The sequence below is a fragment of the Aulonocara sp. 'chitande type north' Nkhata Bay genome, linkage group LG15, assembly GCF_057382095.1.
Source record: "Aulonocara sp. 'chitande type north' Nkhata Bay isolate Kocher_YH1m ecotype deep benthic linkage group LG15, A_spYH_male_GT1.1, whole genome shotgun sequence".
NCBI lineage: Eukaryota > Metazoa > Chordata > Actinopteri > Cichliformes > Cichlidae > Aulonocara > Aulonocara sp. 'chitande type north' Nkhata Bay.
In genome coordinates this window covers 23,845,794-23,862,887 of record NC_141358.1, presented here as the reverse complement: position 1 = coordinate 23,862,887, position 17,094 = coordinate 23,845,794, and the positions used below count along the sequence as shown (strand labels likewise).

At 39.5% G+C, this 17,094-nt stretch overlaps 1 protein-coding gene across 5 annotated transcripts in view; it reads left to right on the top strand.

Moving 5' to 3' along the window:
* The window catches only part of myt1la (myelin transcription factor 1-like, a), a 92,890-nt gene that overhangs the window by 19,959 nt on the left and 55,837 nt on the right, over positions 1–17,094 (top strand). For 4 of the 5 annotated variants that reach the window (XM_086265084.1, XM_086265083.1, XM_086265081.1 and 1 more), the window contains exons 2-5: positions 3,050–3,147; positions 4,221–4,275; positions 5,033–5,066; positions 13,784–13,846. In XM_086265084.1, coding sequence (XP_086121210.1) covers positions 4,221–4,275; positions 5,033–5,066; positions 13,784–13,846 — 152 coding nt within the window. In that variant the 5' untranslated portion in view covers positions 3,050–3,147. Of the gene's footprint in view, positions 1–3,049; positions 3,148–4,220; positions 4,276–5,032; positions 5,067–13,643; positions 13,847–17,094 lie in introns of those variants that run through there. The other variant, XM_086265080.1, reaches the window with a different exon arrangement.

The window sequence follows — 17,094 nt, the reverse complement described above, 5'->3', positions numbered from 1 at the left end:
GCCTGTTGCAAGTAGAGCTTAACTTCTGTCTCGCTAGCTTGCCCTGCGCTCTTCCTTCTGACTATGCTGTCTGTGTTGAGCACTCAGTGGATCTGCGCTTGACAGTGCAGCCTAGGCGGAGTAGTCGAACGCAGATTCACTGAGCGCTCAACACAGACAGCATCGTCAGAAGGAAAGTTGATAAAATAAATTACAAATGTTGTATTGTTCGATACATATGCGTACCGAACCGAAAGCACTGTATCGAACGGTTCAATATCGATACGAATATCGTTGCACCCCTAATGTATATATATATATATATATATATATATATATATATATATATATATATATATATATATCTATAAGACTATATATCTATATATATATATATATATATATATATATATATATATATATATATATATATATCTATCTATATCTATATATATATATATATATATTTCAGTTACATTTTACTAAAAATGTTTTTGCTTCAAGAATATTTTTTTCGGTGTGAAACAGGAAGTGGGAACAAGGGAGGCAAGCAAAAGTACCACATGTTCAAAACCGAGGGAGACAAAGTATATAAACATCAGAAACATGAGAAGGAATAACAAATCAAAACAGTGACCAAATTTGGTTTTACTTTCAAACCCTAACAGAATATATTTACTGTGAAAGTGTAAAAATAAAAAAATAAATCTGTGGTTCAGTGTAGGACTTGAAACGTGATCTCTGGTGTGATCGATCTAATTATTCTTGCCTCTTGCCTCCGAAACGTCGAGTTTTGAGCCCTGCAAAATCTCAGCTTCGTCTACATGTGCAAAACTCAACAGATGTCGACGCGGCCTGATGAGAAATGTGTTGATGGGAAGGAATTCAAGCCTCGAAAACACATAAATACCACGACTGTTTCAGGAACACAAATGTCTGCCTGCAGACACCGACGCCGACGTGTGCAAAGTCATTAGGAGAAGACCTTTCGTGCGCAGTTTCAAAGTGCTTTTCTTCTGCGTTAAAAACGGGGAGGCTCTGACCCTCTTTTAAAGGTGACAGATGTCGAGGCTAGAGCAGGGCGATATGGCCAAAAATATTTATCACGATATATATTTGAAAATTTGCGATAACGATATAACCGACGATATAATTGATGCGAGACAAAATACAACTCCACAACATTACTAGTGCAAAAAGACAACCTTTCATTTATTTTCACATAAACAAGAAGCTGGTTTTTATGTACATTAAAGCTTTATAAAAATTTAACAGTGCAAATGCAAATTCCTTGCTGAAAGTTTAACCAAAAGGCATTTCCAGTAGAAATGGGCTGACATATCCTGAGCATAACCATGTATAATATCCACTGAAGTTAAAAAGAGGTGCTTTGCAACATTAAACTGCAGTGTGCAGTATGCATTTTTCGGACCATAAGGTGCACGGGATTATAAGGCACATTAAGCGAAACAAAGCAGTCAGATAAATCAAACTTTATTAAACTCATTCTTCTTGCTTCCTCCACTTCTGTACCATTGATTCATTAATGTTGAATTCTCTGGCAGCTGCTCTATTCCCATGTTGTTGCAATATATTAATGACTAACCTCGTATTGTGGATGGATTATCTCAGTTGTTCTCCTGACTGAAGTTTGGTCCGTTTACAGCATCCTGCCATGCGATTGCATTTGTCTCTAACCATGAAGAACCTTCACGTTAACTTTTATAAGTGGAAAAGTGTTAGTGTTCATCCTCCAGCTTCACTGTTTATGTTATGCTAACATAGCTGTGTCGCTAGCGATCACGTAGCACATCATTATATACCAGCTAGCCCAACTTCAGTAACCCTACAAACATCACTGCTGTTTAGTTTCCTGTCTTCATTTATGTTGGAAGTGATAGCGGAGCTGTACGTTTGATTTTTTTCAGAAATCTCTCAGTCAGAACATGCTATATCATGCTTAGGTAACTAGCGAAACTAGCGAGCTAACTTCCGCTAGCTTCCTGCTAACTTCTAACTCCGTTAAATGTAATAACTTTTGTTTTCATGGATGCCTGGAAGTTAAACTTTATAGTTACACCTGGTAAAGCAGCAATGCTGATCGTTTTATTAAAGATGAAAGAATTTAGACAGTTTTTAACTCTAAGTGATGCTGCAGTGTTGTTTGACCTGAAGTATACGGAGTTTAGGACCCAGATTACTCCCAGATTTAAGAGCATCTTAGTCCGACAAATATGACAATAACAACGGCCGCTTGCATGTTCTGCAAAAAAATGTGCTTTGTTGTGTATCTGACGGACAAACACCAAACCAGTTCCACATCACGGAAGTTGCACCATTTTTACAAACCAATTCTGGTTCATCTGTTTCACTCAACAATCGGCCATGTGCGTATGAAAACAAAGGCACCGCGCATGCGCGTTTTACTCATATTCTATCGCGATATTTCATTTTCCTATCGTTGCCTAACATTATACCGGTATTACCGTGAACGGTATAATATGGCCCAGCCCTAGTCGAGGCGTGGGGGAGTTTTGGGTTTTTGTTACTTGCTGACTAAAATGCTGCTTGTGCTCAGATGCTCCTTAGGAGTCATAGTTTTTTATGCCTTTACATAGACTTGCACCTTTTTTCATCAAACGTGCAGGGAGATGCTCTTCTTTTATGCTGATAATTCAGACAGGTATGTCTTTGAAGCACGTTATCCTTCCAGGGGTAAGATTTCTGTGTAGATGGCCTTATTATCCATAATTTGCAGGTCATGCTACGGGTTTCTGAAATGTGTTTAGCAGTGACTTTCAAGGACCTCTCTCGAGAAACACCTAATTGACTGGATGAATTAAATCTCACATTTGAAAATATCAGTGAAATGTTTAGACGGTATTTGGTACCAGTCTCTCGAGTCGTGAAATGTCATTAGGCTTCATAATTATACATTTCACAGAGACAATGAAGTTCGCCACCTTTCCACACATAGTGTCTCGCTAAAGGAAACTACTTCAGAGCAAACAGCTGCAGACAACAAATGTCTGGCAGCAGAACTGAGAAAGTGTTTTTTGTTTTTTTGCAGATCATGACTCTGGAAGATGGTGTCTGAGATTTGAATTTGAAGTCTAAAGCTACAGGACCAACAGCAGATACAGAGGTGCCACACTGAGCTACAGCCAGGTATCGTCACAACTGACTGGTGTTTCTATTCTTTTTGGCTCAAAGTATGGCGGTAATTGCTTTTTTATAGTTGATTTGTTCTGATCCTGGGACTAAAACCTCAAAAATTTTAATTCCAGCAGCAATCTGATGATAATCTCTGCAATTAAACTCTTTTTGTGCACAAAATCCGGATAATTTCAAGAGAGTCAGATCGGATGGGCTTTCTCTCACCTAGTATTCAGCAGGAAACAGGGAGCTCCAGAGCTAGCAGGTTAAAGACTGACTGATTAGTGTGTCTACAGGGTGTGTATGGTTGTAATGGCTTCAGTAGTCCATATAAAGAGTTGTTCAGAGTGGTTTCCAAGTGGTGGTTTAAGTGGTTTTATATCAGCCACATGAGAACAAAGAACCTAAACCGAAATCTTAAGATAGAGTAATGCATTAAATACTTGCTGTAGTTGGTGATATCATTATTTGCAAACTTGTGCACTGGTGTGTTTGGGTTCTTCTGCAATCACAAGAAAAACTAAGCTGAACAACAGCTGAAACACAGGAAGGGGAGAAGAAATCAGGGCTGATTGAGTCTAAATGTTCAGCAGATGCTCACTCCGCTGCACTATTACATTTTCTTTCAGGAGGTTTGGTCTTTGTGGTAGTTAATATACCTTAATGTGTTTGCACAGACAGACCTATTAGGATTCTTGGGGTGCAGGCCAGGCTACAGTTTAGGCTGGGGTATAGAGTGAGCCCGTAGCCTTTATGGTGGGTTTAATGCAGAACTATAAATCACGCATTCAGCTGTTTTACTGCAGAACTGTCTATATAAATTAAATGTTACTTTGACATATCCACATTAGCTTTTTGTTTGCACTATTTAGTCTAAACAGTATCTGTCGGAGCTTTTGGAAACTTGGCTTTCCCGCTTGTAATTAATGACTTTGATGCTGATGTGAATGATGCAAATGGGAATTAAAGTCCTCATGTCTCCAAGGACAGCTTAAAGCAGAGGTGGCACAGTGCCTCACGGAAATATGAACACAACTACTTCTGCCACTGCAGTTTCAGGAAGCTAACTCGTTTTCCCTCTGCAGATGGAGGTGAATGCAGTTGAAAAACGCCATCGAACGCGATCCAAAGGAGTCAGAGGTATGTGTCTGTCCATCTGCCTGTCAGGTTTTACAAATGTTTTTTTTTTTTTTTGCCAGAGTGGCTCAAGACCGCTGAATGAATCACCGTGTATTAGGAAAAAGCCAATTTAGACATCTAATATGTTAGCTGCTCCTGTCCCAAAACTTTTATTCACACAAATTTGAATGTAACAAATCTTTCAACATCTTTTCCTTGTGAAAAGTCTCCATGTCAAAGTGTCCCTGTGCAAGATATTGAACTCCAAATTGCCTGTGATGCATCCATTGCAGTGTGATTGTGTGCATGATAAAGGACATATAATAAAGAGATGTATGAATGAATGTGTGTGTGTGTGTGTAAGCGGGTCAATGTGGCTTGTACCTTAGAAAGATCTCTAAGGGCTCAGTTAAGGTAGAAAAGCACAATGATGCCTGAAAGCAGGACCCAACCTGTTAACCTGCACGCAGGATTAGGTTTATATATCATTTTTAGCGTGGGCTATTATTTCTCTTATAATCCTCGGTGACCTGTTGTATTATAAAAAGGAAAGTAAGTTTGTCTACAACAGTAAAATTAGAAGATACCTTTCTAGTGATGTCCAGTTAGTAAATGGGGAAATTTTAACATATTTTACAGGTTGTATTTCTGCCTCCACTTCATGCTAACTACAGTGGGATCATCTGAAGCACAATTACAGTGGATGTGTTTATTATTGTTAGCTCGTGACTTTTGAAAGCATTAACATTAATCTTTGTTGTTGTGTCCCTGTCTGCAGCCGCCGTGGAAGCAGTAACACAGGAGTTATTCAGGTAGGTAAACCTCTGCTGATCTCGTGCATCCATCACTGTACTGCTCTTTTTTTTCTTCTTTTTTTATTGCATTTTGGCTTTGTATTGAGGCAGCAGCTAGCATTCATCAAAGAAAATATTACTGAGAGACTTTTCCTGTATAATCAGTTATATGTCATTTCTATCCATCATCTTGCAGTTCTTATTCTCAGGCCCACCACGTCTGCTGCTGGGGTCCAGCCTGTGAAATACAGGAATCGGCCTGATGCAGTACATCAGATTTTTGAGCCTGAGCTGAGCTCGAAGGCGATAAATAAATACCGTCGGTCGCGTGTTAATTTGTCCAATGCTGTGTATTACACGAACAGCTAATTTAAATTAAATGCAGCCAGTAATTCATTAAATTTTGATGACTGACTAGAGAGAATCAGCAGCAGCTCCTGACAGTGACTGCTGAATACCACTGCTACCTGTGTGTGTGTGTGCGTGTGTGTAAATGTGTGTGTGTGCGAGAAGGGCAGGTTTCTGCTTCACTTAATCTCATTTAGTAAAACTGACAAATATTGGTGTGTGCAGCAGATTATGGTCGAACCCAGTTTGATCCAGGTCAGCGCTTTACTGTAAACAACATGTCCTGCCTGTGCCGCGTGAGCCCGGAGCGAAGGAGCAGAAAACTCGGCGTGATTCACCCTGAATTTAAATCTGATGGGTGCTGGTGAGGGCCAGACACGGACAGGACAAAGTCAGCAGTAAATCGTGGAAATGATTCACAGAGTAAATACTGCAAAATATTATAAGAACATCATGACCAATCGCTTAAATGTGTTCGTCAGTTTTATTTTTTCATCACAGTCGTTGACTAATCTGACTAATCTTCGGGGATAAACATGTACAAATAAATTTGTCATTGCGGTGTGATGCGGCAGATTGGGGGGGGGGGGGAGTGAAATGAAAATTCTACCATGACTTAATTTAAATTGCTAAATAAATACATCACATCTGTCAGCTCAGTGGGAATCAGAGCTGCAGCTAATGCTGCACCACAGCGATGAATTTTAACTTTAGCTGCAGTAATTTCTGGGATGACTAATGAGTACAGCTAATGGTGGACATTTACAGTTCCCTGCGGATGGTGTTTTGGTGGCCCCCTTGAACTCTCTTCTGGTGTAACCATTGGGCTGCAATTTCAGCTTGTACCCAGGAAATGTCAACATTTGATGAGCACACTGTGGGGACAAACTCTCGTCTAAATCCCGGTGTGCCTGATATGTTTCTGGCTGCAGAAAACAAAAGGAAGAAAGCAAAAATCATACCTGATTGTAATCTAGCTGTTATCCCCTTCAAGGTTGACTCCTTTTGCAGTCCATTTCTGAGCCAAGAACATGTGCTCCCACGATGTGATTTGGATTTCCTTTGGGGAAGAGGACAAAGGGTGCATCAAGTCACATGACCCTGACCTGATGTGTCAGATCAGTTTCTTATGCAAATTTATTCGCTTTGTTAGCTTTTTCTGCATTAACTCAGATCACGCTCCTATTCTAATCTCAGAATGATGAAGCTTAACTGAAGTTTAAATAGGCAATGTCACACCTCTTATTCCGGTGTTTTCAGCTGCATTGCCACACAGGTATAAAATCAAGAACCCAGCCACAGTCTGCCTTAAACAACTGGTGAAAGAATGTGTCGTTGTAGTCGAGCGTGGTGCTTTAACAGGACGCCACCTCGATGTTTCATGATCAACTGATTTTGATGTTATTAGCAAGTGGAAGTGCTGTGGCAACTCAGCTGCAAAGTGGCAGGATTGGGGAGTGCCAACCTGCACAGAATGCTCTGGTGACTGAACAACTGCAGAGCTCTGAACCTCCTCTGCCTTTAACATCAGCTCAAATACTGTGTGCCGGGAGCTCTGTGGACGAGCAGCTCCCTTGAGAAGAGCTGGCCAAACAGAAGAAGAATGAATTGGATTGAGGAGATGAGCTGACTGAACGGACAGGATACGTAAAGTACAACTACAAGATAAAGAAGAATAGTTTTTAAATATTAATCATGCATACTCCAAGAAAAGTATGGAGCTAGTATAATGGGTCCCCTTTATTTGATATTATAATGCATGACTGGATGTTTGGTGGAAAAAAAACAGATTGGGTGAACATTTTTCTGTTTGTGTGTCCACCTATCTGAGACATACTGATAGATGATAGGAGTGGGAATGGGATACTTCTTTCTTTATTAATGCAGCCCTGCTGTTGGTAATCAGTCGTTTTCAATCAACTTCAATCAGTGGATTTGAATAATTGCAAACAATAATCAGAGAAACAGAAGATCAGAGGGTGCAGATTTAAAGAAAGCCATTGTATTGCGTCACATGACTGTCTAAACTTTAACTCAGGGAGGGTTAGCACACAGCAAGCCATTCAATCTCACAATGAATCTAAAAATGCTCTTCAGATGAGAGCGACTTGAAACTCATTTCAATAGTACTGTATGTCACTGTGCTGACATCAGTAAGACTGATTATTACACTGTGACCGGGAGAATAATGCTGAAGTCAAAGGTATATTCAGCTGCTGTGGAAACAAGTGGAAATATCTCACCGCACAAGAGAAACAACATTTTGTAATTTCAAACTCGGGCTCGTTAAGGTTAAGGTCGCACTGATGCATTGTAAAAACAAAAAGTTTTACCGTGTATGTTTGGCTCTAACCACACACACACACACACACACACACACACACACACACACACACACACACACACACACACACACACACACACACACACACACACACACACAAAGCTGTGGTGGGATCAATAATGCAGTGCTATCAGTCTCAGCTCCCACACCGGTTGATGAGCTGCCTCACCTTGAACAAACCATCTCCTTCTCCTCCTCTCCTCTTTCTCCTGCCATTCCTCCTCCATTTGGCTGTTTTTTCCTTCTTCTTCACCTCTCCGTCACTCTCTTTTTGTCTTCCTACTTCTCATTTTCCCTCTCTTTTACTTCCACTCCTTGTTCCAATTCCTCTCATTTACCTACCTGCAGTCCTACTCTTCTTCCTCCTCTTTAACCTCCTCCCCTCTGTTCTCCACCTCCTCTGCCTCCCTGCGCTCGTGAGCCTCACCTCTATTTTCGAGCAGCTCTCATTTTAGCCCGAGGTTGCAAAGCATATAGATCAGGTGATGTTGGGTGGGTGGAAGGGTGGGTGGAGCTCTGCAGTGCGGGGTCAGAGGTCGTGCTGGGTGTGGAGTCCCTGAAGGCAGGCAGCGTGATTTGGCTGAACGGTCTGCGTGTCTTCACTGCAAAGAGGTTTGAAAGCGTGACTCAGAGCTCGGGAGAAATCTACAGCTGTGATGCAGAAATAAAAAAATTAATTAATAAATACATAAAGAGATAAGAACTGTTAAAGCTGCGGCTGACAGATGAAAATGTTCCACATCTGTCTTAATGAACCAGAACAAATGCTGATAAAAAAAAAAAGAAAGATGCAAAACATAATCCAGGAAATCAAAATTGGATCACAGATGTGATTTTTAAGGTTTTGTCCAACAGCCAGTGCTTCACAGGGTTTTATGATGCTGCAAGGGAAGACTGATAATCATAAAGGGAACAAGTAGAGATGCACGTGCAAAGTAATCTGCAAACAGTGCATGCTTGTGTGTGGGTTTTTTCATGTAATGAGAAGACAAACAAGCTAAATCCCTGGGACAAAAACATCATCTCCTCTTGCTGCGCTGCTTTGCTTCCAGCATGACTAACAACTTTACATCGCTCTGTCAAAGGCTGCTCTCTGACCCAAACACTCGCGTTTCTGTCATGTCCGCTGGATCCCTTAAATTTGAATTTCATTTTGGCAAAGAGGACAATATTGCACGGAGCCAAGTCTCGCAAAATTTTCTGCACACTGCACATGAGGTCCATACTGAAATCGCAGGTGCACGCGTGCCTGCGGTCTGAACGGGATATCCATGAAGCAATAAAACAAAGACAGCAGCCACACTGGCAGTGGTTACAAGAAGATGAAACTGAAAGTGATACTGTTAATTTAGATAGGGCACTTTCTTTTCTTTCAGTGGGAGGAGTGGTCCAGTGGTTAGCACTGTTGCATCATAGTAACAGGGTCTGAATCCACCATGCTGGCTGCATGGAGTTTGCCTGTTTCTCTGTGCCCGTGGATTCTCACCAGCTACTCTGGTTTTCTACAACACTCCAAAGACGCGTGTGTTAAGTTAACTGGTGATTCAAAATTTTGTTGGTGTGAACCGCGTTAGTTGTTAAGAGGATGGATGGATCCTTCTGGTGGGACCTTCTAAATAAGCTCGTTTTTCGGCAGACAGGTCTGAGTCTGTGAAGTTTTTCTGTATCACAACAGACCATTAGGTGCTGTGGGTCCCTAAGCATGAAATTTCAAAATAGACCTATTATGGTTTTCCTTATTTTCTGCTGTTACAATGGAAAAAATATCGAAACCAAATAACGATCTATTCAGGACAAAAAAATCCACACTGAGAAAACAAAAAGCCCACTCCACATGATTAGATCTATGAGTTACTTTTCCAAAAATATTATCTTTTATCTTTTGGGTTCTTAAACAACTGAGGTAGAAACTCGGTAGAAACAGCTCTGTAGAAACAGCTTTGGTTCTAGTGGAATTTCCTTTGAGATAATTTTCTCATATGCCATGCTGAAATCTTTCCAGAATCTTTCTGTGAAGCATCTCAGTACAACTGTTATTAGGTCATAAATATGTCTTTATGATATTGGGTAGAAGTTACACTTGTTTGCGATAACCAGTTAAAATTTATTAATCCGTGCAAGCAATGAGCATAAACTGATTTTTGATCTGCTAGTGAAATTTCAGTTTCCAAATCTTTTGTTGTAACCTCTCTTGGGAGACAGACACTATCTCTACTTTTAAGATTGGGCTTAAAACTTTACTTTTTGATAAAGCAGTTAGGGCTAGATCAGGTGACCCTGAATTCTCCCTTAGTTCAAGTATGCTGCAATAGGCCTAGGCTGTGGGGGATTCCCATGATGCACTGTTTCTTTTTCAGTCACTATATGTTTATACACCAATCTGCATTTAATTATCAGTTATTATTATCTCTGGCCTCAACCACAACTGGTTGCGGCAGGTGGCTTCTCCTCCCTGAGCCTGGCTCTGCCAGTTTCTTCCTGTTACTGTCCTCTGGTTGTTGGGGTTTTCTCTGTATTATTGTACGGTCCTTATCTTACAGTATAAAACGCCTTGAGGCAACCGTTATTGTGATTTGGTGCTATATAAAAAATTTAACCTCTTTGATGAGCAGGATGTAAGGTGATAATAAAATTTAAACATTTGTTTGTCGTCAGTATTTCAGTCAGTTTTTCAGGGCCTAGTAAGTGAATTATGCTTTTATGTACAATTGCTTGTATTTGATTGGCCAGCACTGCACAGTTTTGCTGGAAAAGGTCATCATATGTGCTGAAGGAAAAAAAAAAACTGTTATCCTTGCAGTTTTTGGCTGAAGCCTTTTGTATTGGTGCCCCTGTGGATTAGAAATGAATGAGGAGGCTGAGTTGAAGCGCTGTTGTCTGTCTGATTGCCGACTGTAAGAATAATCCAATGAAAAGCAGTGGCCTTGAATTTAGAGGAACTACAATGGAGTCCAATGGTGAAAAAAAAAATCACAGATAAGACAGTCCAGATCACAACAAGCTAAATGTGGACAAATGTGGGATGTTACTAATGCTGAGTTTACACCAGCTTCACACGGTTGTGAGTAGTTTTCCATTTTTACCTTTTCTCTGTGCTAATGTCCACGTTATTCACTTTAAATCTGTATAAATTTTGACTTTGTGGTAATTCACATTTCTTCCCAGTTGGGCTGCTTTTTTCAAAGTTACTCTCTCTCCTGCAGCATTTACCTTTTAGAACTAGAGGCCCCAACACGTGAAAAATGGGATATTGCTGTACAATCTCAAATAATTTTAGAAAAAGCCACCTCCTGTGGAGTTCAGAGATGATGGTATAAACAGGATTATGCAGCATTTTTTTTTTTTCCAGAGGATCATCTTGACTTGGACAAAGTAACTGGTGGCAACCAGTGTTGGTCAAGTTACTTGAAAAAAGTAATCAGTAACTAATTACTGATTACTTCCCCCAAAAAGTAATCCCATTACTTTACTGATTACTTATTTTCAAAAGTAATTAATTACTTAGTTACTTTTTAAAAACACGATTTACAACCTGAATAGGTGATAAAGCGATAGATCTTTCAGCCCAATTCTACTTTTTCTGCATAATCCATCATACAAAATGTAATCAAATGGAAAAGTCTCTTTTTTTAACTTGTTTTATTAGTTTTAATCTTTTAACTTTATGCATCAAGCAAAAATTTAATTATATGCAACATTCTCTGACTTCAATAAATTAGTTTAACATTTAAAGCTATTTTCTGCACATTCCAGCACATAAAATAAAATATTTTTTGTGTTTACACTCACTCTTTCAAATAGATGCAAGTAAAACACAGCAGAAAATCAATAAAGTCAAAGACTCAGCGGTGCTGTTGCTCTATTTTCACCTGTAAAGCAGGACTGGCATAGGCGGAGGTTTACCCTGGTGCAGGTGTGCCGCGGTCAGTTGAAGAATCCGCGACTTTCTCTGTGAATTTCCCATTACGTCATGGCGCACTCGGAGCTTGCTTGGAAGTTTAGGGTTTTTTTTCGCTGTAAAAAGAAGTTTTCTTCCCACGCACAATGGACGCTAATGTTTTTGTCACTTTTTATGGAATCAAACTCAAAGTAAGGTCAGTACTTCCACGCTTTAAACGCTGCACGCTCATACTCTCTCCTGCACTCGATATGTGATCCATTGTTGATCTGCACACAGCTGTTGTCACTAACGGCGCACTCGCTTACGTCACTGTCGTGAGACATTCTCGCAAAAAATCAGGTTTTAGTAACGCAGTAACGCAGCGTTCCTACGGGAAAGTAACGGTAATCTAATTACCGTTTTTGCAATAGTAATCCCTTATTTTACTCGTTACTTGAAAAAAGTAATCAGATTACAGTAACGCGTCACAAGTAACGCGTTACTGCCCATCTCTGGTGGCAACACAAAGCTGAATAATTTTAAAGGTGGAGTGTTGGAAATCTCACCACTAGATGTCAGTATATTGCAGATTTCATTCAACTGAATTCTGGTTTCCTATCCCTCGAAATTCAAGTGTAAAATCTCAGCTGTGGTGGTGGCCACTGCAGAGCAAGCATGATAACCGGCAGTGACGTAATTTTGTGGAAAATGTATTTCTTTTTCCTATGGGGCATTTACGAAGTTATGCTGGTGCTTTTAAAATTCATGTTTGAGTTTATGCCTGTGTTTTTTGCAAGTTTGGATTATAATATTTTTGTTTTGTTTTGTTTTTCCCGCAGTACATAAAAATTGGTGTATCTCAAAAATAAAACTATGAAGACACTCAAAATAAATTTCCTGTGCAACTTTTTGGCATTTACAGTTTTGAGGGATATCTCTCTAAAAATTCTCTAAAATAGAAATATGTGTAAAAAAAAACCCCAAAATGATTTTTTTTTTTTAGTTTATTGCACTTTTTTGCCATTCATGTAGGTACTATGGACTTGAATGAATTTGGGATATAATGGTTGTATTGATATAGCAACTTGAAGTACTCCCAAAAATGGCACTACAGCATGTAAAAATTTAAAGATGAGCTCTGGGTTCTATGGTAGGTCTTAAAGGGTTAAAATCTTTCTCTCTCTGTATTTAATGTCATTTTTTCCCAGCGCTGGTCGGGTTGTTGCTTTCCTTTATTTTTTCACTTCTTTGTTGTAGAGCAACCATTCTCAAATGATAAAACTTAGCTATGATCCTTCATATCTTGGGTCTGAAGGTGCAGACAAGAATTTAAATTTTGCCTCCACCACAGGTAAAACACCTACGATTTCTCCTCTCCTACATGTTTTCCATACTGCATATGTGTCTTTAGCCACATACACAAAATGCGGTCTAACTCGTCCACTGTATTCAAGATGGTGGAACAACATGGCAGCTTCCACAAAGCGGTGCCCACACCTATGTGTTTTTAATGTTTTAATGTATTAATTCTGAGTTTATGAGAGTGCTTCAGTTTATTGGAAGACGCACTTACACACTATTCAGTGTATATTTATGTGTACAATATTTGTTCTATTAAATAACCTCAAAAAGTAACTCACTGTACCTTTATACTGAACAAATTTCATGGCCATTAGAGACTGCTTTGTGTACAGAAGCTACTCTTTCAGATTAAAACCCTTGTAAGTGTAGTGGTATCAGGTAATAACATACTTATAAGCATCTATTTAACTTGCATTAATCTGACTGTATTGTAACCTTTATGAGGATATTTTCTCTCGATGCATGTCATAGATGCAAAAAAGCATACTTAACTGTTAAAAAATGCATAACAGTTTGTACACAAGGAGAACAGAAATACTTGGAGAATGTAAAAAGTCAGAAAAACACATGTAAGCGAAAGTCTTAAGAAGCTATACAAGCTATAAAAAACTGCAGCAGGGCATGAATGATAGATATAAATAGGCTGAACGTGCAGCCCTGGATGAACCTCAGATATCATTATATTTTGCGTGCTGGATTGAGATGGTCTGCGTGCGGTACAGGAAAAATAAAATCCAGACTTGCTGAAGGACAGATGATGTGCTGCTTGTTTCTTTCTGACCATGTGTGTTTCCTTCTCAGCTGTCCCACCCCCGGCTGTGATGGCAGCGGTCATGTCAGCGGGAAGTACGCCAGACACCGCAGGTATGAGATGCTCGACATATTTTCTACAGTGTAAATGACGCTCTTAGATACTCTTAGAATAATGTTAGGTGTTGTAATATATTGTCATGTCAGTGTCTTTGAGCTGGCGCTGGTCTTTATTTTCCTTGTGCCTGAGATATGAAGCTGCTTTAAATGAAGCCAGTGCAGCTGAGGTCTGAGGGAGCTCTAAAATATGTCCTGTATATATGAAAGGTTGGGATATCGTCCTAATCAGCACACGTCATCGGCTCGGTCCTGCCGACACTTGTGGAACTAATCATCTTTATTTAAGCACTGGACAGCAAATAATCTGTTACAAGGTCCTTTAAACTGAGTATTCAAATAAAATTAAACTGATGACATGAACAGTTGTAAGCTAAAAGACAATTTAAAGAAGGATATGACCTGAAATAAAGTGGAAAATTGAATATAGTCAGGGAAATACTTGCATAAATTTTCAACAGTCCATTTTAAATAGGGGTTTAGGAGATGTTAATGACGCCACCAGCTGGTTTCCTCCGTTTCAGAGCCCCGGAGCCTCAACTTCAAAGACCGCTGAGACAGATAAAACACCTCAGCCTGTGAATTGTAAACGACATACCGAATTGTATGGTATTACAAGGTCATGTAGCTGAGAGAAGAGGCTTACTAGTGAGCCATCAACAGGAGCTTAAAGTGAAATCGTAAATGCACTAGTTTACTAAGAAACTAAGATCAATTTAGCAGCAGCTGAGAGACCAAGAAGGGAACATCTAATGGTAATTTTTTTGACAACTTTTTGACTGCTTGCTTTTGCCAGTAAAGCTCATCAAGAAGTTGTTTTTGGTCCACATAAAACTCAAGGTAATTTTTTAGATTGACAGAGAGTAAGTTTCTTAAACAAAACTGTGGATTTTTCTCTTTGTGTTGGACAAATTATCAGTATATTCTAATCATCTGAGGTGCAAAAGTAAAGAGGTTCATTACACGTGAATGTTTTCTATTTTGAGTGTTGATTGACTCTTAGGTTGTGTCACATCCGCCATCATTAGCATTCCTGTTCAGGATTCTTTTAAAATGTCACTGGAAATCTTAAGCTAGATCACAATTGAAGATTTCTGCATGGTCTATCACATGACCCAGTTACTAATGGACAGTACTGGCTCATTCTGGAGATATTTGGGTAAATGTACACATACAGATGTGTGGGCTGTGGCATTGCAGTCTTGTGCGCCGCTATGGCACAATCCTGCCGTAACGATCAGGGTAAAATTGATTGCATTGGAAACAATAGCTCAAATTAACAGACCTTCATTTGGATGGAGTGATCCTGTCTTTCACTGACATGTTTCAGAAATATGGCTTGGCGAAGACAGAGAATTTTTGGACATATCTACCACTGACAGACTGTATTACCAAAGGCCAATTTATCATGGACAAGAACCCAGTGAGGGAATTTTTTGGATTCTCCTGAGATGGTGCATTAGGCAGCTGTGTTTTATAAAATATTCAACCAATTTAAAAATGATGCGTTTAATAATCCGACGATTATTTGGCAAAAGGAACGTAGATACATTGTAACTATGTATTACATTTTATTTTTTCTCCCTCTAAACTTCATAGTAAATAGACTAGTTTTTACATGATGCTGTTCTGCTCTACTTGAGCACTTGGATACAACATGCCTCATTCACACACATGGGGGGAAAATTGGGGTTTAGTATCTTGCCAGGGATTGAACCACCAATTTTCTGATTAGTAGCTGACCTGCTCTAGCTGCCCCCAACCTTATAGCTCCTGGTATTTCCCAATGGTCTCCCATCTGAGATCAGACAAGATTGGGCTTGCTTACACTTGATGTCCAGCGACATATGCTCGAAATGCAAAGCAGGAATATTTATACATTCCAGTCAATCTTGGCCACTTTCTCGATCAGTTGGAATCGTTGACCCTATGACTAAGGAAAGACACTTCCTCCTCAAACATAGAAGCTACGTTAGAAATGATATTATATTAAAAAAAAAACATGTTGGCAAGAGATCATAATGGTATTGAAAACCTCAGCAGATCTTTGGGATGGATTTTTATTGGCGATGTTTGAAGTTGTAAGACATGGTTGTTGCCTTCTTTGTATCTTTCTGTTTCTATGCCGTTGCCCCTTCTTTCTTTCTGTATTCATGTACTTAAGTAAAATAATGGATACAAATTGTGTATATTGTGAAATATGACAATACAGGATTTGAACAGATAAAATGGAGAGAAAAGTGAAAAAGAATAACAAAAAAGTTGCAGACTTTTCTTGGCGGTGGCTCACAGGCTTCAAACGTCTCACTCAGCAGCTGAGAAAACGAATCCTACCAACATTAAATGGGCTCATGTCACGGTTTCAGACCTCCTCGATCGGCAGGTCACAGCCTTCATCTCAGTAAATTCGTCCCTCTGTCACGAGGCTGCAGATAGAAAAAAAACCCCAATCTGGTGGAGTGTGGCGCTGCGAAGTCCTCAGGTCACATCACTCGGGCTGTAGGACAGATGGTTTGTGCCTCAGATCTCTATCACCTCTGGAAATAGTGAATTACCAACATAATTAGAGGAGCTCTAAAATTTAAAAAAAGCATTAAAACCTTTTTTTCTTGCCAAAAAAAGACAAAAAACAAACCTGAGGAAGTTATGTATGCACAAACATAGAAGTGAAACAACATGAAACCACCAAACTTTTTCTGCACAAATCCTGGTAGAACACGTATGAATTATAAAAACCAGGTGAAATATATATCAAAGCAAGTCTTTGATATATATTTCACAGAGGTTTTCCCTCAAAGAAGATCTATTTGAAATCTGAATATGAGAATATATATATATAGATATAGATATACATATATACATATATGTATGTGTGTGTGTGTGTATTCATAATAAATGTATATATAGAGATTATATACATATTATATATATATATATGGAGAGAGAGAGAAATTTATTATGAAATCCAAGCACTTGGATTTCATTGGAGTATGTCCAAAATAAGCATAAAATATCTTTTTTAAGTGTAGGTGGTTGGTCTGTGTGTGCGTGGGGGAGGGCGGCATGCAGAGGGTGCACAGCTAAGGACAGCATTTCGATAAAGCCCGTGGTAACAAAGAGATAATGAGGAGGGCATGATGGTGAATCGCTGGCAGGGCAGACGGATGGCGCAGCGAAGGGCACAGAGGAAGCTCGGGAATTTCAGTGTTGGGCGAAGAAAGAGTCAAACGGGGGGGAAAGAGTGT